Source organism: Saxophila tyrrhenica, assembly GCF_035928015.1.
Source record: "Saxophila tyrrhenica strain CCFEE 5935 chromosome Unknown scaffold_2, whole genome shotgun sequence".
In the NCBI taxonomy this organism is placed as follows: Eukaryota; Fungi; Ascomycota; class Dothideomycetes; order Mycosphaerellales; family Extremaceae; genus Saxophila; species Saxophila tyrrhenica.
In genome coordinates, this window is record NW_027041734.1 from 189,987 (window position 1) to 210,384 (window position 20,398).

Below are 20,398 nucleotides of genomic sequence, written 5' to 3' on the forward strand. Positions count from 1 at the left end.
CCATGCCTTTGCTTCAACAGTGCGTCCGCCAACCTGCTCCCAGCATCTGCGACGCACCACCAGGTTCTGTTACTCCCTCATCACAATCAGCGCACTTCATTCAACCCTCGCCTTCTTCCTCTCCCTCCCTTCCTCCTCACTCAACGCCCGCTGCGCAATCTCCTGTACGAAACGCCTTGGTGGCGACACCACACACCCCTCCTCACTCTCCGAATCCACCTCCTGCATCTCACTAACCACCGGCGGCGCCGCCTTCTCCCGCGCCATCACAGCCTCGACTTCCTTCATCACCGCGACGCGCTTCGCTTCGTCGTGCCAGACGTAGCCTTCGATCGTCGGCTGCCTGGTGCACACGTCAGCACTCACCCTCACTTTACAGCTCATAGCAATGATAGAGGAAGGGAGTGAACGAACCGAGGCACCCTCTCCACAAACCCCTCCCCAGCCGTCTTCACTCTCGCGTGCAAATCCGATAGCGCGGCTTGGTCTTCAGTCTTGACGATGACGTTGAGTTGGCGGCGGAAGGCGATGAGCTGGGCTTCGATCTCGAGGCGCTGGGAGAGGGTGCGGTCGCAGAAGTTGGGGTTGTGGCGGGAGGAGTGGATGTCCATTTTTGTTCTGGTGTGCGTTGTTCTGCGATGGGAGATCTGTGGGTGAGAGAAAGGTTGTGGTTGTGGTTGGTGTTGAGCGGAAGTGAGGTGGTGAGGGAGAAGGTTTCGGGCAGGGACGGAAGAGGAAGGAGCGATGCAGAGCTTGCATGTGACATGGGCGTCATGTCCGAATGACTTGGAATGGAGAATGTTCTGAAAAAGGCCACGACGTTCAGCAAGACTGCTTTGACTTGATGGTACACTCACTAGAAACATAAAGTCCTCAAGCATCGACAGACGACGCACTGTCGACCTCCACCTTGCCCAGCCTCTTCTCCCACTCGACCCGCATCTCTTCCATCTCCCTCCACACCTTCCTCCCCGTCTCCTCGAACTCCTCCCGCGACTCCCTCGTAGCCTCCTTGTGCCCCGTCCGACTGTACGGCACACTCCCACTCGGCCTCGCACCGAGCTCACCGCCATAACCCCAACCCTCAATTTCCGTCCGCGCCACTCGTTCATGCCCAAAAACATCACACGCACTACCCCACTTCCCCTTCCCCTCCCGTTCCTCCAACTCCGGCAGCTGGTCCGGCGGAGCCAGCACAGCATATGTAGCGCTCACCGCCCCCTTGTAAGCCGAGACGCAGTGCCACGGCGACCCGAGCCAGCGCGCCAGATACGTGATCGCGATCATGCCCAACGTCAGAATCCACGAGATATCCGCAATGCTCGTCGTAATCACCCCCGGATGCGTGACGTACATCCTTGGCCTCGGCCCCTCCTCCCTCCCTCCCCAGAACGTTCTCGTCGACTCCCTACTCGCCTCCCCCTCCGACGTCAGCACCATCAGATCCGTCACCCGCTTCGAACTCTCATAAGCCATCTTTGCCCCCAGCCCCTGCAGATCCTCCACCTCAAAGGCCTCAGGCAACGCACTGGGACTCGAGACCCAGACCACCCTACTCCCCGCGTCCATCAGCGGCGCCAGCCAGTGCGTCAGCATATAATGCCCAAACACATTCGCCGTGAACACCTTCCCCAGCGCCGGCTCAGGGAACGTATGCACCGATCCGTGGCCGCTGAGCTGCGGCTTCGCGAGCGCGCCGACGTCGCAGATCATGAAGTGCGGGTACGTAGTCGCCTGGACGACGGAGGTGAGGACTTCGCGGGCAGCGGCTAGGTAGTCGATTCCCATCCAACCCGCTATACCAGCGTTCCATACCACGGCGTCGAGGTGTTGACCGCGGGTGAGGAGTTGTTTTGCCAGCGCTTTAACAGAGAGGAGGCGCGTGAGGTCTACGAGGACGTTTTCGAGCTTGATGCGGGCCTCGAGGAGGAGGCTGATGCCCGGGGTGGAGGCATTGGCTTCCTTGAGCGTCTTTTGGAGGTGGGCATTGAGGCGGCGGAGGGTGGAGTCGCCCTTCTTCGTGTCGCGGGTGGAGAAGAGGAGGTGGAGGGACTGCGATTGGGGGCGGGTGAAGAGGAATTCATCGATGAGGCGGCAGCATATTGAGAAGCCTAGTCCGCTGTGGAATTGCGTAAGTCAGTAAGCGTACCCGGCGTGCGGCTGAACGTGCTACGTACCTGTTTGCGCCAGTGACTAGTACAGTGACTGTCGTCTTGTCTTCCGCTTGGTGAGGTTGGACTTCCATTGCGTCGACGAAACTTTCAATGGCTGGTTCAAAGGTGCGGATGCTTGGCAGACTTTGGGCAGAAGACTGGTGCTACAATAGGGTCTTTGAACGTATAAGTCACCTCGTAAGGTGAATACAAGGCATGTCACTTGAAGCGAATGCGAATAGCTGAAGTTGAAATCGAGGGTCATGGCAGGAACTCATGGATTGGGATATCTCGCCCTAAGGTGACTGTGGGTCTGAAGAGTATCTGATCGTACGAGGCATCACAACACTTGTGCAGAGCCATCGTCGAAAACCCGGGTTCGCTAGAACACCATCACTACCACGACGTCGCACGAACAGGAACAAGCGCTTAGATCTTGATTTCCCGCTCGGTACGCTCCCTCTGCTTCCGGTCCCGGGCCTGCGCCTTCGCACCCATGATACCACCGCCCCAGTGACGCCTCGCCTCCTCGCTCTTGTCCATGAAGCCCTCCTTTACGGCAGAGACGATCTTCGAGAGCTCAGACTTGTCCTCGCTGCGGACCTCGGTGATGGCCAGAGCGGCGGCGGTCTGTCATATAAGGATTAGTTGACATCAATTTGATCGATCTCATTCAACATACCTTCTTGTGCACAACAGTGCCGAGACGAGCCTTACCCTTGATGATGGCGTACGGCACACCCATCTTCCTGCACAGAGCTGGGAGGAAGATGACGAGCTCGATCGGGTCCACATCGTTCGGGATGAGGACGAGCGCGGTCTTCTTGGCCTCGATGAGAGCGACGACGTGGTTGAGGCCGTACTTGACGGTGTAGGGCTTCTTGCTCACATCCTCCTTCTTCTTGCCCTCCGAGACAGCGGTAGCCTCCTTGTGCAGACGCTCCTTCTTGTCGGCCTTGGTCTCAGGTCGGTACTTGTTAAGGAACTTGAACACTTGTGCGGCGGTGTTGCGGTCGAGGGTCTGCGCGAACTGGGCGATCGCCGGCGGGACTTTGAGGCGCATGTTGAGGATCTTGCGCTGGCGCTGAAGGCGGACGTACTCGGGCCATCTCACCATGCGCGAGAGGTTGCGCTTGGGTTGGATGTCCTGGCCGATACCGAAGTTCTTTGGGCGGCGTTCGATGAGGGGATTCTGCCACTGTGTCAATATACTCGGTGTGGATGTGCTGCGATTGGGATGTGCGACTCACCTTGGCCTGCTTCTTGCTCACACCCGCCTTGGTGGCCGGGAATGGCGCCGGAGCGGCCTTCTTGCCCGTCTTGGGAGGCTGTCATTGAGAAGAACAGTCAGTCACTGTTCGTTCTCTAAAGAGACTGCACACTGCCGTGAGGCGAGTGTGGCAGCTCAAGCCATTGTATCTCTCCGCCAGCGACTCCTCGGAGTACGTGCTGAAGCGGGTTCACTGCATGCTCAGCGAGCAGAGGCAGGTATCTGTTGCATCAGGTGTTCCGTTGCTTGCTTACCATATTGAAGTGTCGGCGAGGTAGCGGTAGTGGTTGTTGAAGGTGAGGTTGTCTCGCTGGTCAAGCTGGACAATTTTCGACGATCGAACTTCGGCTTCGTGCGTTTGGCCCGTGCATGCCAAGATACATCACGTGCTCTAGGAATCGCGACTTCCAAATGCTCTCGCCTCCCGCCTCCTCTTCCTTCAACGTCTATCCACCTTCTGTCCGTAGTGCGGCCCATGTAGACAATGTCGCAATCAGAAGAGGCAGCATACCCATGGCCTGGATAGTTCGTGGCCTACCACCGGATACAAATTTCGACCGTGCTGATAGCATGAGCTCTTCAGATTTCAGAGGACACCTCAGTAGAGCAGTATAAGCGAGGTAGGACGAAATGGATGAAGTCCCTTTCCATCTCGAAAGGCCAAAGGATTTTCACATTACGCTTAACGTCACACTAATCTAAACGCCATGCTAACAGGCAAAAGACAACGCTGAACCTTGTCAAAACAGATCGTCTGTCGACTGTACCTCCGTCCCATTCATCAGAAATCTCGACCAGGCACGCCATTCAGTTCCGCGATCCTTCTGTCTGGACTCAGTTCGAACAGTTTATGCTGGTAATTCTTTCCATCTGGGCTGCGGTACCCATCATTGGGAAAGCTACTGCTGGCATAGCTGCCTGTAGCATGGCTACCTTTGTCGTACGCTGTGAAAGGCCCCAGTTGCTGCAGATAGGTGTCTTGGCCTGCAGCCTTTTCCGATCGCCTCTTCCTCGACATCCATATTAGTGCGATCAGCAAGAGCACAATGGTGGCCCCCATGGCAGAGCCGATTCCAATGCCGACTTTGGCACCGGTCGAGAGAGCATTTGTTGGTACTGGAGAGTTCGAAGCTACTTGAGTCGCCGCGGTTGAGGTTATGCTCGTGTCAGAGGTTGCCGTTGTTTCGGATGCAGAGTTTTTGGTTGACGTTGCCGTTGTGCTCAACCACTCACTGGACGACTGCACCCGGACCCGAGTGCTGTGTATTGGCGACGGGAGAGCACTGGCTGGCTCCACACTCGGACTTGCGCGGGCCAACGCTGACAGCGGTGCAGACGTTGGTGTGAATAAGGACAAGTCATCTGATTTCCACTCAACGACAATGGCCTTCTGGACGATGAGATAGCTTCCTCCGGTTGTCGCCTTCTTTTCCAGCACGAGCGTGCCGGGACTCGTGGCTGGTGAAGCACAGTGCTGAAAAGGACCGCTGGTCGTCACGAATGGAGCGTTGCTGCTGTCGGTCAGCTTTTGGAAGCAGCGTGAGAGTACTGTGGGTGCCGAACCTGGGACAGCAGTGTGCACGAGTATTGCCGTAGTTCTCGTCCGAGGACAGCTGCGCCATCGTATACCCCGACGGACAGACGCCTGGCGAGAATACCACCCTTTGGCCATATTTTAGATAATACTCCGGGTAACATCCTTGCTGGAACTTTTGGATCGTGGTCGTGCCATAGTCCGTCCCCCAAACATGGGTATTGTGGGGATTAGCGAAGGAAAGAAGTGGTAAGGTGCAGGTCGGAGCTGGAGTGAAGATGGTTGTGAGAGGTATGGTTACAGTCGTCTTGGTTGCCATGTCCGAACGTGCACTTTGTCGATTCGTGAGCTGGGGAAGACTTGGTGAATGAGGAGTAGGTCGCTGACGGAGGAGCAGATCCCAGATACCAACCAGCAAGACATGACCTTGCGGCACAGCAAGCCATATCCAGAGCGACGCCACTTTGGCACATGCATGTCCCCTGTCATCCTTGTGGCAGTTCGGCGGCTCTCAAAGCATCTTCAGGCATTCGGCTACCTTCCTTTCTTGCCTCGTGCATCCCATGGACTGCCTACATGAGGCTCAAACAGCAGGACCGGATCGGCCAACAGCAGCGTTCGTTCTACCGCCACGTCGAGCGTGGCAACATTTCGCTTGCAATGGGTGCCGTAGACAGGTTACTACCTACATCCTGATATTCACGAATCCTCAGTCGAATCGTTCACTTGGCATTATGGTTCCAGGCTGGCACCACATGGAAAGTCTTTCTGTGTTGCGGCTCCCATGGAAGCTGACCACGGGTCATGTTGGAGACCTTTAACAGACTAGCCTGCGAATCCAAATATTAACCTAGGAGAACGAGATGTGAGCAAGCAGAATGAAGGCGCGTAGAGAGGGAATGTTTCAGGAAGGCCTGGTTGTTCCTGCATATCGGTCTAACCATCTTGAGAGGATCGTGCTTGTGGGGAGAGTTCACGGATCGGCAAGCCGTTTGGACCGCAACGTTAATTGGAGCGCCTTCACCCTCAGCGGCTATCAAACGTCGCGGCCATCTGTTCCCTATCTTTTAACGACATCTTCATCGGTAACACAGCATCAGCCATTGGCCACGTTTACAGCAGCTGTCAATCAATTCCAGATACATGCAAAGCACGTGCTTGGCTCTGGCTGAGCCCAGCGGTTACAGTTCTGTGCCGCAGTAATAATAAGCCATCGAGTGTGGCCACGGCGGCTGTAGCATCCCCGGCGGTTCGTATTCAAATCTCGTTGCCCAGTTGCCCACCTCAAAACTTCTCCTCGTGCAACTATGATTTTGAAAGTCATGAATCCTTGGTGTTGCAATGTCGTTGTCTTCCAGTTCAAAGAAGCTATGTCTTTTGGCTTTAATCTTGCTTCCTGCAGTCTCTCCCTTAGCCATCTTGACGGAAGCCACTCACAATGATGCGGAACACTTAGCACGGCATACTTCTCTCTCGAAAAGGAAAATCACTCAGCAAGACCGTACTTTCTACAAATACGTGACCAGGCCAGACATCGATGCACCTGTCTTTCACGTGGATGTTCACGACGAGCACGCTGTAGCACCCGGTTACTGGTTCGTGGCACCTTACGGACAACTGGGCCAAGACCGACCCGGCCCGCAGTGGGATGGCCCGCATATCTACGATGGCAAGGGCGAGCTTGTATGGAGTGGCACGCCCATGTTCGGATACTGGAATGTCTTCGACTTTGAATCCAGGATGGTCGATGGCGAACGAATGCTTACCCTGCTGAGTGACCACGAGAAGCATGGATTCATACTCGACAGCTCGTACGAGGTCTACAAGACCGTCCCTCTCCTGGTTGATCAAGCAGTCAAGCCGAACATGCATGAGTTCAACGTCTTCGAGAATGGCACTCGCGCGCTGCTTCTCACCCATGTCGATGGTCTCACTCCTAAGGAGCAGTCGCAAGTGGTTGGCTATGATGGACCGTGCGATGCGAAGTACCAAGGTTTCCGAGAGATGGATGTTGACTCTGTTGGGGCCGAGGAGGTGCTGTTTGAATGGGATGCCAGTCATCATATTGGTCTGGACGAGGCGACGTACAAGAAATACGACGGCTCAGTTGACCAGCAATGCGCTAGAGGCTGGGATATCCTGTAGGTTTGACAGCCCGTGTTCGGAAGCGATTCAAGAGCTAACATGGTTGAAGTCATCTCAACTCGATAACGAAATTCCCGGACGGAGACTACCTGCTCTCAGCGCGGCACACTGACGCGCTCTATAAGATCTCGCACAAAGACGGCTCCATAGTCTGGCGACTTGGAGGTGTCAAGTCGGACTTCATCCAAGACGACTGGAAGTTCTCACGACAGCATCATGCCCAAGTTCTTTCGCAGAACGAAACGCACACAACCTTGAGCGTGTTCGACAACGGCATTGGCGATGGCCCGTTCGAAAAGGCCACTTCTAAGAAAGCCAGAGCGCTTGTTATGCTGCTGGACACAGCCGAGATGAAAGCAGAGATTGTCAGAGAGTATCGACAGCCGGGAGGTGAGCGTACCAACGCAAGAGGTACGTCAGAAACAACCCTCAAGTAATACCTACAGCAGCTGATCATTGATGTTTCGTAGGCAGCTTCCAGATCCTACCAAACGGCAACGCCTTCATCTGTTGGGCCTACCACTCCTACATGACCGAGCACGCACCCGACGGATCAGTCGTCATGGAAGCTAGAATCCCGATTAAGCTGCGCTCATACCGCGCCTTCAAACATCCTTGGGTCGGGAGTCCCAGCCGGCCACCAGATGTTCACGCGGAGGCAGTGGCTGTTGACGACCATCTGGTCACTGTTATCCATGTGAGCTGGAATGGCGATACTAGGACGAGGAAATGGGAGTTCAGCGAAGTCGACGAGGGAGGGGATGTGAAGCACCTTGGATCAGTCAGGCGGCAGGGTTTTGAGACGAGCTTCGAGTACAAGGCTCTTGCAAGGAGGGTTTTTGCTGAAGCTTTCGATGGCGATGGCACTAGTCTTGGGAAGTCGGGGGTGACGACTACTGTGCGGTCATCGCCACTCATCGATGGTGGTTCAGATTCTCAGATCTCTGAGGAAGGGTATGCAGCGCCGCCGGAGAAAGGCGTTGACCAGGACGAGGAACCACAACCAAGCCGTTCATGGCCGTCCGACTTCCAGCAAGCGGGCACGACTTTCATCGTCGGTGCCGTGTGTGGAATTGCAGCCGCCGCTCTAGGCTGGACGGCAGTGCGAGTCTACCAACGACGCTGGGATCGGGTTGTACAAAGAGGTTCGGATGCGAAGTACAGGCCGCTGCAAGACGATGACCCTGATGATTGAGATCATAATGGACAGCACGGACAATGACGGTCATTGATGTACTTTTATGCATAGCGAGGAGTTCAGTATGGTACCACAGGACAACTTTGTCATCACAGAGCACGTGAAGTTGTCATCGAGCAATACATCACCGCTGTCATTACCTCATAGCCACAAGCTAAAATACATTACAAGCGAACGAAAAGCCATCCATGCTGTACCTAGAGCCAGTTCCCTCGAACACAATGCATGCTGTACTGTATTCCAGTCCTTCACAAGCAATGATAAGGTTCCCGACCGCCCCGAGACCTGCTGTGATGCTTGAACGCTTTTGACCCAGCCCGAACGCCTTCGCTTCGATGAGAAGCCCCTTCGCTGTGGGACCATTGGCTCTGGCTCGTTGCCGTACTTCGTCTCATTCACTTCCATCCCTGGTGAGGCGCTCATGCTCCATCTGCTCCGCCTTCTCCACCGTCCGAAATGCATTCGTGCAGACGTACGGCCAGCCAGTGATCATGGGTTCTTTCGTGTCTCTGGAGAGCATCTGCACGAGCGAAGGCCTTCTTACAGACCCAGCAAGCGTATGGCTTCTCGCCAGTGTGAGTTGCCACATGCCCCGTGAGGTACCTTTTCTTGTCAAAGGCTCTGCCACACGTAGAGCAGAAGTGTGCGCGCGATGGACCTTCCGAAGGCGCATCCGGCGGGTACTCTGATGGAGATGCCGGGCTAAAAGACGCGTTTGCCGATGCAGCATCTTCGTCCTCCTCTGGTTTAATAAAAGCATCGTCTACCAATGGCCTGCCGGACTGAAATTCTGCTGGTGGATCTGTCCATTGAGCTCGTTCTCCGTTTCGATGATTCCATAGTGCGGTGTGTGAGCTGCTCGTCAAGTCCAAATGTCTCGTCGGAGTCGAAGGTCGCAGGCTCGCTGATGCCGAAACCAGTGTTGCGCCTACCGGAGTGTCAAGCGCTTCGTCTAGCGTTGTAACCGTGGCTTCGATTTGTTGCTCGGTGAGATGGTAATGTGGTGTGTCGTAGAAACCGTCTGTGAAGTCATACGGATCTCCTGGCGCGAGCTGTAGCAGGCTCTGCGACTGATCCAATGGCCTTGAGAAGTCGACAAAGGTCAGCTTCCGTGTCCTTGAGTTGCGGTGATGCCAGCAACGCACCCATCATATCCACCGAGCGGAGTGATGCCATCGCTAAGCCGTGGCTGCGGACGTGACCGCGCCATTGCCATTGGCATCCACCGCTCCCCCTCCCCAAGACTGCTCCTCGTGCGCGCCCAAGGCTGGCGAGTCGGAGTGTACAGCTCCCACTGTCTGAAAGCAAATGCGTCCCTGCTATTAAACCTGAAAGAAATGAAAATCGAATCAGCAACCAGCTAACCCAGCGGACTTGTCTGATTAGGGGTAGGATATGCTTGCACGGACGCCTTATACCCCGCAAGATCCTGACTGGGCATGCTGCCTTCGCTCGATTGTTGCTGCTGCTGTTGCTGTTGCGGCTGCTGTTGCGCGTGCGCAGGCGCGTAGCTGCGGTTCAGCATGCTTCCGCCAAGCGGCAAGTTGGTGTCTGACAGCGAGCCGCCGGCGGAGGCGTATGTATCTCGAGTTGGGACTGTATCGAAGTAAGGGTTGGTCGTGCTCCCGTAGTCGTCGAGCTCGTACTTTAGACCGGACTGTGGCATCGTCTGGCCGTACGCTGAGTCGATGGTGTCGGCCGCTGTGGTGTAGGATTGCGCAGAGGAGTTCAGGGGGTTTGGTGGCATGCCGTAGCTGGGCGTGACGCTTGATATGCCTTGCGATTGGGCCAGGTTCTGTGCCATCGGTGTCATCTGTTCGATGCTTATTCGGACATCCTGAGGGTTAGACTGGACGGCACTGCGCTGGTTCGCGTATCCATTACTGCTGTCCGAGGCTGAAGTGGGTGTTCTAAGTCCGTGTGCCTGGTCGAACGACCCTCCTGAAGGTCTGGAGCTGTACGTTTGGTTCCTCTGTCCCGCGTACACGTCGCCCAGCGTAGTCGACAAGTTGAGAGCCGAAGTGGTGTTCACTGAGTAGTCCTGTCCGGTAGTTGTATCCAACGTAGGAGGGTAACTCATGTGCGCATAGCTTCGCTGAGCAACAGGCTGCGCAGGCGAAGGCTGGGCCATGTGTTGGTTGTGTGTCAAGGATGCCTGATAGTTGTTGTGGATTGGCCATCCATTGTTATCCATGTTTATTCCGCCAGTCTCAAAGTACGATGGAGTCGGATTGACCGGGCCGCCAGCATAGGGTTGTTGTGAGTACGAATGCGGCGTAAAGTCACTGTCCGTTCGCTGTCGCTTCATGCTTCCCATCTCGTATCCGTAGTCGTTACGCTCATGGTGCATCCCCATCGGGTCACGCGACGGAGGTGAAGTCGTTGGTCCCATTTCCGTGCCAGTCCATGATCGTTTCGCCCTATTCCACAGTCAAATTGCTGTACCTGTATCACGTCTCATCCTTGTACCCACCCTATCGCACGAGGCTCTTTCCGCAACCGAAGTCGAACACCTTGATCCGAAAAGGTTCGCGACAGGTGCGTCGACTCCTTCATTCCTCTGAACTCTTTGAAGGGCACCACTTTGAAGGGGTTTGACATGGCGTAGTTCAGGAACTCCGAGCCGTCACTGTAAGAGGTCAGCATGGACGTTCCAAGAGTAGATGTTGTATGGCTTACGGTCTGAGCTCGAACAAGGCAAATTGCAGTCGAAACCTCCCCTCACGACGACACGATATATCGCCGAAGACGAAGAAGCCTCCATCTGAATTTGGTGTTAGTGAACGTCTCGCAGGATGGTCATCTCCTAACAACGTACCTTTGTTGTCGACGTCCTTCAGCCGGTGCAGTGATGATGTTGATGCACCAACGAGAGGATTTGGCCTGACCGGACGAAACCCATCAATCCCATCGTGCCCTCGTGATTGTTCAGCCTCCACGAGCAGTGCTACCATGTACAAAAATGGGTTCACTAGGTATTGACTACATGCAAAGTCAGTTGGATCCATGGATGTATGGAGACACTGTTGACCGACCTTCCAGCATCGTGACTCCGAAGGACTCTGAGTTGTACAATTGGCGGCGGGTCTATTGGTTTGCGCACTGGTGGTGGTGTTAGCAAACGTTGCGACGCGTCTCCCGGCAGGGAGCATGCATAGAGCAGCTGCACTCACGTTTATCCTTGTTCTCCGGCGTGACAACCGCATGCTCAGGATGTTGTCTGACGAAGAGCTCGACGACATCGCTGCGTATCGCCATGATCAGCAAGTCCGATACGCGTACCACACTTCTTCCGCAGAGATGGAAGACGGCGCTGTCTGCACTCCCTCTTACCTGGTCAGAGGTCGGTATGGGCTTTGGTATGAGCCAGGGAATGACATGTGGTTCGATTGTCGACTTCGTCGAAGCAGGAAGGTGAGAGAAAGTGCGTGAAGAGGTGGTGACCTTTGGATACCAGAGTCAAGAGCCTTGTCGTCGAATGCTCCGCCGTGGTTGATCCAGACTGCCAAGGTTGTTCCGGTAGAGGCCCCAAGGATATATCGACCTCAGCACCGAAACGTTGCCTTTTCGACCAGACGGTGGGTTAGCCCCTCACCTAAGAGTCACGATGGGTTCGACTACCCAATTCGAATGTCGACAATTTCTGAAGCGGCGTGGATTGGTACCAGTGGGGCTGTCGTTGCTGACCTCTACCGCTGGTGAGACTCAGAGTCTAAAGATGCGGAGAGGTTGTCGATGATAAGTAAACTTGTGATGATAGGGGTGCGCGTCGGCTCGTAAGAAGAGCATGTGGAAGTGATCGCGGTGCAGCATCGAGGACCGCAAAGCTCTGAGGACTCGTTCTTGCCGATAAGTTTCCTTACTGTGCAGCAAGAGCACTGTGAGCACGTCGAAGATGCACTTGCTGTACTTGACGTCCGCAGTCGCACTTTCTGCTCTTTTCCAATGACCAGGCGCAGTGCTCAAGGCTTAGCCTCAACGGCACCTTTGACGGACGTTCCAGACGCGTCAATGTCGACTTTGCAATCTGAAAAGCCGGTGCGATCGGTGGTTGTGGGCAATGAAGTGAGGTCGTGGTAATCAAAGACTGGGTCCGGTCCGTCGGCGGAACCAGATTCCTAGATTCTCAAGTCCGGCTTCGAGAAGGACGACTGGCCGTTGCGGGAGAGGTAAGCTGCTAACGGTCATCCAATACACCCCGCGATGGCGATGCGATGAAGACGGAAATAAAGTCCACTCAAGCTCGATCTCGGATGCGCAGATGATGGCCTCAAGGGCTATGCTCGTCCAGATCTGGTGATGAAGAGGGGGGAGGTCCACATTCACGTGCCGGTGTTGTTGAATTTGGTGAAGGTAGTCACGGTCGAGACAGCAATCTCTTTCTCCTCAATGACGGCCGGGAGGACTGCGATTCATGTGATCGTGCAAGAGAAGGCGTTGGCCGTTTCTCGTTGGCGGTTGGTCTCAAGAAGGTTAAGGATGTCCCGTCTCGCTACCAAGATTCGAATCGGCACATGAACATTCCTTGCGGCGTCCGGCAACAATCCGAGAGCAGTCTGTCCAGACGTCGTTCGAGAATGGGAGGCAGTCTCCCCTGATGGATGGCAAGGTCAATCGACAGCGTTGATGATGAGCAGAGGTTAAAGTCAGCCTAGAGAACAGACGACTCCCAAGACATCGAACAGGGAGTGGAAGCAGCCGTAGCACTACTTGAGGCTATTGGGCATTAGCTGGAAGGGCCTTTGTGCTGCCCTCAAAAATGTCTCATGTGCGCTGCGGTTAGACGGATAAGAGCAGAAACTCGTCAGTATATCACAATGCCATGCCACGCTCGCTTACAGGCTTATAGCTCTATACGGTCGACTGGCGGGTAGTGGATCGTACAGGATGAATGAAACCCGTCGGATCCCTGCAATGCAGAGACGTTTACCGGGCTCGTCACTTTTCTGAACGTCCCGTCAGCTCCAGTCACCAGCCGATTTTTAGTCCTGCGCTCGCGTAGAAACAACCCCGGCATGGGGCACCTCCCAAATTGGCGACATCCCTGCTCGACTCTCTGCTTCCAGCGCTCGCATGTTCCTTCTGTGCTGCTCTAGCCGCAACGTGAGGTTTGCTCGTCCGCGGCGAACGCACCTCCTTGCGCCATCCCTGCTCCCCATTTGCGACGAGAGGGTCACAGCAGCGCGCCCTCGCATCCATTCTCCACATCGACCATGCCGCCCTGACACCTTGCCAGGCTATTCGAGGACACCTCGTGGTCGCTTCGCGGTCACACACGCCACGTTGTCACGGGCCACGGCAGCGAGGTCCTCGTGGGAGCTGCAGCCACCGAGCGACGCCGGCGTGCAACGTTCAACGTGTGTCGCGCAACAGTGCTGCTTCCGCTTTCGGACAGCTCGCACTCGACAGAGCGACTCCAAACGCCTGTCAAATGCGCCGCTAATTCCCTTTGGGATGCAGAATCTTCTACGAGAACACCCAAGCGAGCAGCCCATCTTGCCGATCTACGCATCGACGCAGGGTCTCTTCAGCCGTCGTCCACATCGCACGGAGAGGGTTGCGCCGAAACGCCTGAGACGCCTTCGTTCTCATCTCTAAGCGATGTCCTCAACGCTTACGTAGACGAGGTGGCAACGGTCGCAGGACGAGTATAGTGGCCGATGTTGCTGTCGGCATGCGGCCCGTTGGTTCTACCAGGTAAAGCTCGAAGGCTCTGAGCTCAAGACGGGATGGTCACCGCACGTTACCGGGGACGACATTGTGAGATGCGGCACTTTGAAGATCGTCGCATTCGGCAGACTCACCAAGACATGTTTTGCGTTCATCAGACTCTATTTCAACTTCACGTTTCTATCGAGAGTCTTCATTGCCTCTACAGTGTACACCCGAAGCCTTCACTGTCCAATGTCAGCCGCACTTGGCCGATATTCTGTGGAGACGTCGTGGAGAGCCACCAATGCGGGCGCAAGGAGCCTCAAACCCCGGGGCCTGTAAGCGATTGATCAGGATGTGCAGCAGGGAATCTGCTTCTGCTACTTTCTGTACTTTCTCGTAAACGGCACTTGCAGCTCTTCCTCTTCAAGATGCTGCTGTATGCACGATGGATGCACTTCATCTCGCTTCGAACAAAGATGCTGCTGATGTATGTCGTCAGGCTCTAGAATTTGAAGCCACGGCGGCTCCGAATACAGTAGCCGTTCTAAACGACATTCCTACAGCTAGGCTTTCTATTTCAACGGTAAGACGAGATCCGAATGTCTACTAAGCATCGGCTGCCACGCGACGCGCAAGGATCCTACTCCTGCATCTCAGCAGCGGTTGCGGAAGCTTCCAGTTCATTTCAAACAAGGCGCACAGGACGTATGCACTCTATGCCGTGTGATATTGAATGTCGAGACGTGAAGCGCAAAGTCACGCAACAGAGCTGCCCTCCTTCAGCCAGCTCGTCATCCCACCAGCTCTGCAGCAGCATGGCGTCGCTCCAACAGTCAAAGCTGAGCTGAAGCCCGGTCTCCGAGCTCGCCTCGTTGCGACATGCATTCGCGTGGCGCTCTGAAGCTGGCCACTGAGACGACGACTTCCGTGCAAGAGGCCTAGAAGGCTTGTGGCGTGCAGCAAGCACATTCGCTTGGTGAGAGGACTCGGATGTGAACGCTTCCGTATACACGTGGCAGACCATGTGGCAGCCACTTGTACGACAAAGTATCCTGGAAGAGGATCGCGGTGGCTGCGGCTTATCGCCGACCTGTCAGTTTCGCGATCGCTTCGTGCAAGCGAGCAGGTGGGTGGGATGCTTTTCTGCACGTCGTGCCGCAATTGTAGAGACATCCAAGACATCCCACGACATCGTCTCGCAGGCAGCCAGTGGCGAGTCCACCGCTGTCAATTGAGACGTTCATCACAGGTGCATGTATATTCTGCCACCTACGAAAGCGCAAGCCAGCCAGAGCGAATCAATGGACCATTGTCATGCGGGAAGTGAGACAGGAGCACGACATGCAACACCCGAAGCAACAGTGAGCGTACCGCCCACCACGCCCACATGGCAATGACAAACCGTATGTGCATTCCCGTCGCATCTGCTGTGGGTAAGGCAGCAATGCTGTACCTTGCTGTCACGTTTTGTGCTGGGATCGAGGACGACTTGCACGCTTCCGAGATGCACACGACCGGAAGGAGCGAATTGAGAAATGAAGCAGTGTGACTGAGAGATCCATTGTGCGTCTGGGTGGATTGAGTCAATGAGCCAGCCTCGCCTGCTCAGTCATGCGACCTTATTGCATTGTTCAATGCCTGAGATTTCAAGACGGCTTCAACCAGCAGCCAGGGACTCACAGCTTGTACGAGGAAGCAGAATATGGCAAGGCAAAGACGACTTCACAACGGGAAGTGAGCAGTCAGCCTTCTTCATCATTCAGATTCTGTGTCCTGCGAATATGCTCTCAGCCAGCAATCCAGCCCATGTCCGCAAAGCGTAGCTCTAGCATCGCAAGGACGTTACCACATGCTGCCTTCACTCCCGAACGCCAGGCTAAAGAAGAAGAGTAACCCGTTCGTCGTCCGTACCAACGGTCCGCCAAAAATCCCACTTCCGGGCGAGGTCGTCTGCTCGCCACTCCGTCTGTGACGCTTCGCAGCAAATCCACCAAGCCGTTCCAGCCAACAAGACATGTAGCGCCAGATCAGATGTAATTGCCATCCGGCCGGTCCACCCCTCCACTCGCCCTACTCGCCTCACTCCTCCGCGCCTCATCCTGCCTCTCCTTCCTCTCCCTCTCCCTCACATGCTCCAAAATCTGCTCATGCATCTTCCTCCTCACCGGCACCATGGTCCCCTCAACGAACCACTTCAACAGCACATTACACTCCGTCTCAATACTCTCCTCAATCACCCACCCCCCGCCCTCCCCATCCCAATCCGTGCCAGGCTTGATCGTATACGTCGCCTCGGAATCAAACCCCATCGGGGCGTTGATCGCGCTCACAGTCCCGTCCTTCTTATCCGTGAAGGCGACCGTAAACTGGATCTCCCGCTTCCAGAGGCCGAACGGCAACAGGCTGATGTGCTCCCAGACGTCGTAGGTCAGTTTTCCTGAAGCAGGGTCGCGATCGCGCACCGAGTGGCGTGTAACGATGGGCTGCATGGTGATGATGAAGCTGTGGTCGTGGAAGGCGGAGATGATGGCCTTGGCGTCGATGTCTTGCGGTACGCGGGTCTCCACGAGGGTGTGGAAGCGGGAGCGCATGGTCATGGTGGCCAGCCAGTCGATGTGAGGTGTGTAGAGGACCGCCCAGAGTTTTCCTCGGCGTGCGACTTATGTACAGGAGGCCTGAAACTTGGGATCTGGGTGGTATAAGCACAGGTGTTTCAAGATCTGGCATCTTACATCGGTGGGCGGCTCAGGTCATGGCGGGAGTTGCAAGCGATGACCAGTGTTCCCTGGGGCTGCAAATCTTTTTCTCCGGACACTTGTTCGTCAAGTGGACATGCTGGCAGACTCTGAGCAAGGCACAGTATACATACTAGAACTCCGTGGTGTAGGTGGTTGATCAGCTTGGCTGGGTGGTTGGTCGACAATCAGCCGCCACAGAATCTGTGGGACAAGAATAGAACTGATGATGACGGTCCTCGAAGATGGTGGACTTCCTGTTGATTGACAACATCTCGCCGTGAGTGTGACTCTTGAGATCGTTCAGTGGGAATATCACCATGTCTTCGTTCGATTATCTCGGTCGTCACGCAAAATGAAGAGGTGTGGTTGATATCAAACGGTCGCACTTGGGTTCACCAACGGTCGGACCCCACTGTGGAATCTCAGAGCTTGCTCAACGGTTGGACCGCCGGGGAAAAAGCACACCATCGTAAGCATTGCGCAGATATATAAGGAGATGCGATATCTCTGCCCGATATAAGATAAGTTGTCGCTATACCATCTTCCATCCCAAGTCTCCTGAGGCTACAACACACCAAAGCACGGATCCAACATGGCTGGGCAGGCTGAAGGTAGGTGAGATTGTTTTCTTGAACTACCTTCTCTCGCCAACGACATATTCTGCGTGAGATGCGCCGGCGAGCATTGGGCATTGCCCAAGCGACAGTCCGCACGACGAGGACATCGGGGGCCTTCCGCAGCTTTAGCACATCATCAATCCACAGAAGTGCGTAGTAGGCCGTCGATGGGTGTACAATCACTAACACCACCCCCTAGACGACGCCTTCAAGCAATGCCTCGAGTACAACCAGCGCTGGGCGGCCGACACCGCCAAAAACGACCCCGACTTCTTCCCTAGCCTCGCAAAGGGACAAGCACCCCAAATCCTCTGGCTCGGCTGCTCTGATGCGCGCAAGCCCGAGACCACCATTCTCGGCCTCAAGCCCGGCGACGTCTTTACCCATCGCAACATCGCCAACGTCATCAACCCGACCGACCTCAGCCTGCTGAGCGTCGTCGAGTTCGCCGTCCGCCACATCAAAGTCAAGCACGTGGTCGTGTGCGGACACACGAGCTGCGGCGGCGTGGCCGCGACGCTGAACAACAACAAGCTCGGCGTGTTGGATCTGTGGCTACAGCCGATGCGTATGCTGCGGGAGAAGCACGCGGGTGAGCTGGCGAAGCTCGAGGGCAAGGACAAGAGCAATTACATGGCGAAGTTGAATGTGCAGCAAGGCGTGGGGAATCTTAGGAGGATACCGACGGTGATTGAGGCTATGCAGGAGCGTGGCTTGCAGATTCACGGGGTGATTTATGATCTTGGGACGGGATTGCTGGAGGATCTAGAGTGTGGCGAGGATGAGGATGCGGTGAAGAACCGGATTGCTGCGTTCGAGACGAAGTGAGTGGGTGTGGTGTTAGTTGCTGTTGGTGCTTGTTGGACGGGTGTTATGCTAGATGAGAAGCGAAGGCGCTGCGGGTGTGGAAGACAGATACATGTAGACAGGGTTCTTGAGGAGACAGATAGAATGAAGGCATACAGGACTTGCAATCAACTTTTGCTTTTGGCAAAAGCGTACTAACCTCTGTCCATGTGGCAATATCCGTCTTGCGTTTGTGCAATTAATCTGGCCGATTATGCGGTCGGTATGTGGGTGTGGATTGCGGTACATCAGCTGATGAGCTGCCACCAATGCTATGTGTGGTTCCAGGTTGCAATTAATTTGCAAGAGCTTCATCAAGCAGTGGAGCTCTCGAAATTCAACCTCACCTCCAGCTTCTGCCATTGAATCGTCGCAAGGATCATCCCGGCTCTCTGCGTGTGTCAGATACACTTCCTCCGTCACCAAGAACATCGCGACATCCTCTTCGGGGTACGGCTGGCGTTGGCCACCCGTAATGTACGTACCAGTCGTATGGGACTTGATTGACAAGTGCGCAATATCAATCCTGGTCGCCGCTGCGATGCACTCCATGGAGGATCGACATCCCAACATCTTCTCGGACGAAGGGACAGCGTCGATAAGGACAAACCGTGAGAGCTCTGGAAAAAGTATGCGCTGCGAGCTCGCGTCTTCAGCCACTGATAGGCTTCACGCTTCAAGGCCTTGAAGCGTCCCGGAGAGGACTCAGCTGCTAGCAGACTTACCTCATGATCCTCGCAAGGACACTGGTACGTCACAGCTCCCAGTGCAGTCTCGTACGCGTGTTGCGAAGTGCAGACGCTGAGTCCATGGTTCAGCCAATTTGGTGCCCGCCGCTCTTTTGATCATCCAAGGCCATCCACCAGCAGGGACGTCACACTTGCTTGAGGACCGTCGCTCATCCAATTTCGACCATCCAACGACCCGTCCAATGACCCAACGGGGCGGTTCTCGAAATGAAAGGAGTGGGAACAGACCTCTCATATGCTCTCTTGCGCGCATGCTTCCGACGTCGCCCACCAGTAACAGGTGCTCTTCGCGATACGGCTCAACTTACGAGGTCATCCTGCAAGCCATGAACCCACCTCTTCTTTCCGATGGGTGATGATCGCCGTCAGCCCTACTTCTTCACATTCCAACCTGGATTGCGACCATGGAGGATCTTTCCTGGTTTCAGAGTGACAGGCAAGGCCTAATGCAGGTACACCGAGCTCAGCACCGCAGAGTACATCGAGAAGTACTCTTGTCGAGCTCTGACATGTCAATCTCAGATTGGACTGGCCTCTTCACATGCTTGTCTACACATCTGCCGACCTCCGCTGCGAGCAATCCCTAGGTACAATGCACGGCGCTTTGCTACCCATGCTGAGCCAGGCGTGATACGACGTTGACATGTCAGGGTTCCTGTTTCAATCCCTACCTCGAGCGCATGCAGAACATGTTGGTGAGTGCCAAGCGAACGAATGGCCAACCTGGAGCTTGGTGCACGTCTTGCGAACATCCTGATTGTCGTGGACCTGATTCGAGCTTACCGAGCTGCCCGTTTGCTTCGTACGTTGGAAGTCGCTTCGAGTCTGGAACCGAACAGCCGCATTCGTGAGCTTCCAACCATCCTTGTCACAGCAATTGATGAGATTAGGATGGCAGAAATACAGGTTTAAGAAGTGCGGCACTCGACCGCTGTAAATCCCATAGCTGTCATCGTCCAGAGCGGTTGCAATCGCTCTTCCGTGAAGACAGGACGAATGTAGGTTGATTGAAGGTATGATGCCCGAGTTGATTTCCTCCTCACCGCTCTCCCCATCTGCGAGAGTGATCCGAGCTTAGCACGGGCCAGATGCCAGTCCTGTACCATGAACATGTCGCTTTCTCGAACAGGCGTTCTTCCAGTCCCAGAGCAAAGATCTTGATCGTCGTGCTCTGGAAGCGGCTGTACTGTAGGTATCGGAAGACCACATACTCCAGCTCTCTTTCGTATAACGCAATATCGACCAACGAACGACCACGTTGTTGGCTGACCCGCCATGACGGATGCCGCGAATGGCTTCACCAAGGTCTCGAGCTAAGTAGGCACGCATGGCCCGGAACGCCTCACTGGCACCTCTCTGCTGCTGTGATTCGCTTGATACAACTCAACCCTTACGCTGGGACAGTCCGCCCGTCTCCGCCCCGCTGGAACGGAGCAGGCGTGGGCCAGTTGCCGGGTACGTGCCGAACGAGGCGGTTGTCGGTCAGCCTGGGG

The 20,398-nt window shown here is 55.3% G+C and overlaps 7 protein-coding genes across 7 annotated transcripts; 2 read left to right on the plus strand and 5 right to left on the minus strand.

The window, feature by feature from the left end:
* Positions 1 to 96: 96 nt before the first annotated feature.
* Positions 97 to 611, minus strand: LTR77_001125 (uncharacterized protein; the record flags this gene model as incomplete). The annotated part of the gene is made up of 2 exons (XM_064798387.1): positions 97 to 343; positions 415 to 611. The coding sequence occupies 2 exons, from the start codon at positions 609 to 611 to the stop codon at positions 97 to 99; spliced, it is 444 nt and encodes a 147-aa protein (XP_064662714.1).
* A 262-nt stretch (positions 612 to 873) lies between these two features.
* ERG27 (3-keto-steroid reductase) lies at positions 874 to 2,245 on the minus strand (the record flags this gene model as incomplete). The annotated part of the gene is made up of 2 exons (XM_064798388.1): positions 874 to 2,119; positions 2,178 to 2,245. The coding sequence occupies 2 exons, from the start codon at positions 2,243 to 2,245 to the stop codon at positions 874 to 876; spliced, it is 1,314 nt and encodes a 437-aa protein (XP_064662715.1).
* Positions 2,246 to 2,582: 337 nt separating this feature from the next.
* rpl8 (60S ribosomal protein L8) lies at positions 2,583 to 3,680 on the minus strand (the record flags this gene model as incomplete). The annotated part of the gene is made up of 4 exons (XM_064798389.1): positions 2,583 to 2,783; positions 2,836 to 3,345; positions 3,404 to 3,481; positions 3,678 to 3,680. 4 exons carry the CDS (start codon positions 3,678 to 3,680, stop codon positions 2,583 to 2,585), a joined length of 792 nt encoding a protein of 263 aa, XP_064662716.1.
* A 2,618-nt stretch (positions 3,681 to 6,298) lies between these two features.
* Positions 6,299 to 8,297, plus strand: LTR77_001128 (uncharacterized protein; the record flags this gene model as incomplete). The annotated part of the gene is made up of 3 exons (XM_064798390.1): positions 6,299 to 7,098; positions 7,152 to 7,513; positions 7,573 to 8,297. 3 exons carry the CDS (start codon positions 6,299 to 6,301, stop codon positions 8,295 to 8,297), a joined length of 1,887 nt encoding a protein of 628 aa, XP_064662717.1.
* Positions 8,298 to 9,660: 1,363 nt separating this feature from the next.
* On the minus strand, positions 9,661 to 11,254 carry LTR77_001129 (uncharacterized protein; the record flags this gene model as incomplete). Its single annotated transcript, XM_064798391.1, has 4 exons — positions 9,661 to 10,720; positions 10,774 to 10,929; positions 10,980 to 11,064; positions 11,119 to 11,254. 4 exons carry the CDS (start codon positions 11,252 to 11,254, stop codon positions 9,661 to 9,663), a joined length of 1,437 nt encoding a protein of 478 aa, XP_064662718.1.
* Positions 11,255 to 15,982: 4,728 nt separating this feature from the next.
* Positions 15,983 to 16,552, minus strand: LTR77_001130 (uncharacterized protein; the record flags this gene model as incomplete). Its single annotated transcript, XM_064798392.1, has 1 exon — positions 15,983 to 16,552. The coding sequence occupies one exon, from the start codon at positions 16,550 to 16,552 to the stop codon at positions 15,983 to 15,985; it is 570 nt and encodes a 189-aa protein (XP_064662719.1).
* Positions 16,553 to 17,285: 733 nt separating this feature from the next.
* On the plus strand, positions 17,286 to 18,138 carry LTR77_001131 (uncharacterized protein; the record flags this gene model as incomplete). The annotated part of the gene is made up of 2 exons (XM_064798393.1): positions 17,286 to 17,304; positions 17,510 to 18,138. 2 exons carry the CDS (start codon positions 17,286 to 17,288, stop codon positions 18,136 to 18,138), a joined length of 648 nt encoding a protein of 215 aa, XP_064662720.1.
* Positions 18,139 to 20,398: the final 2,260 nt, after the last annotated feature.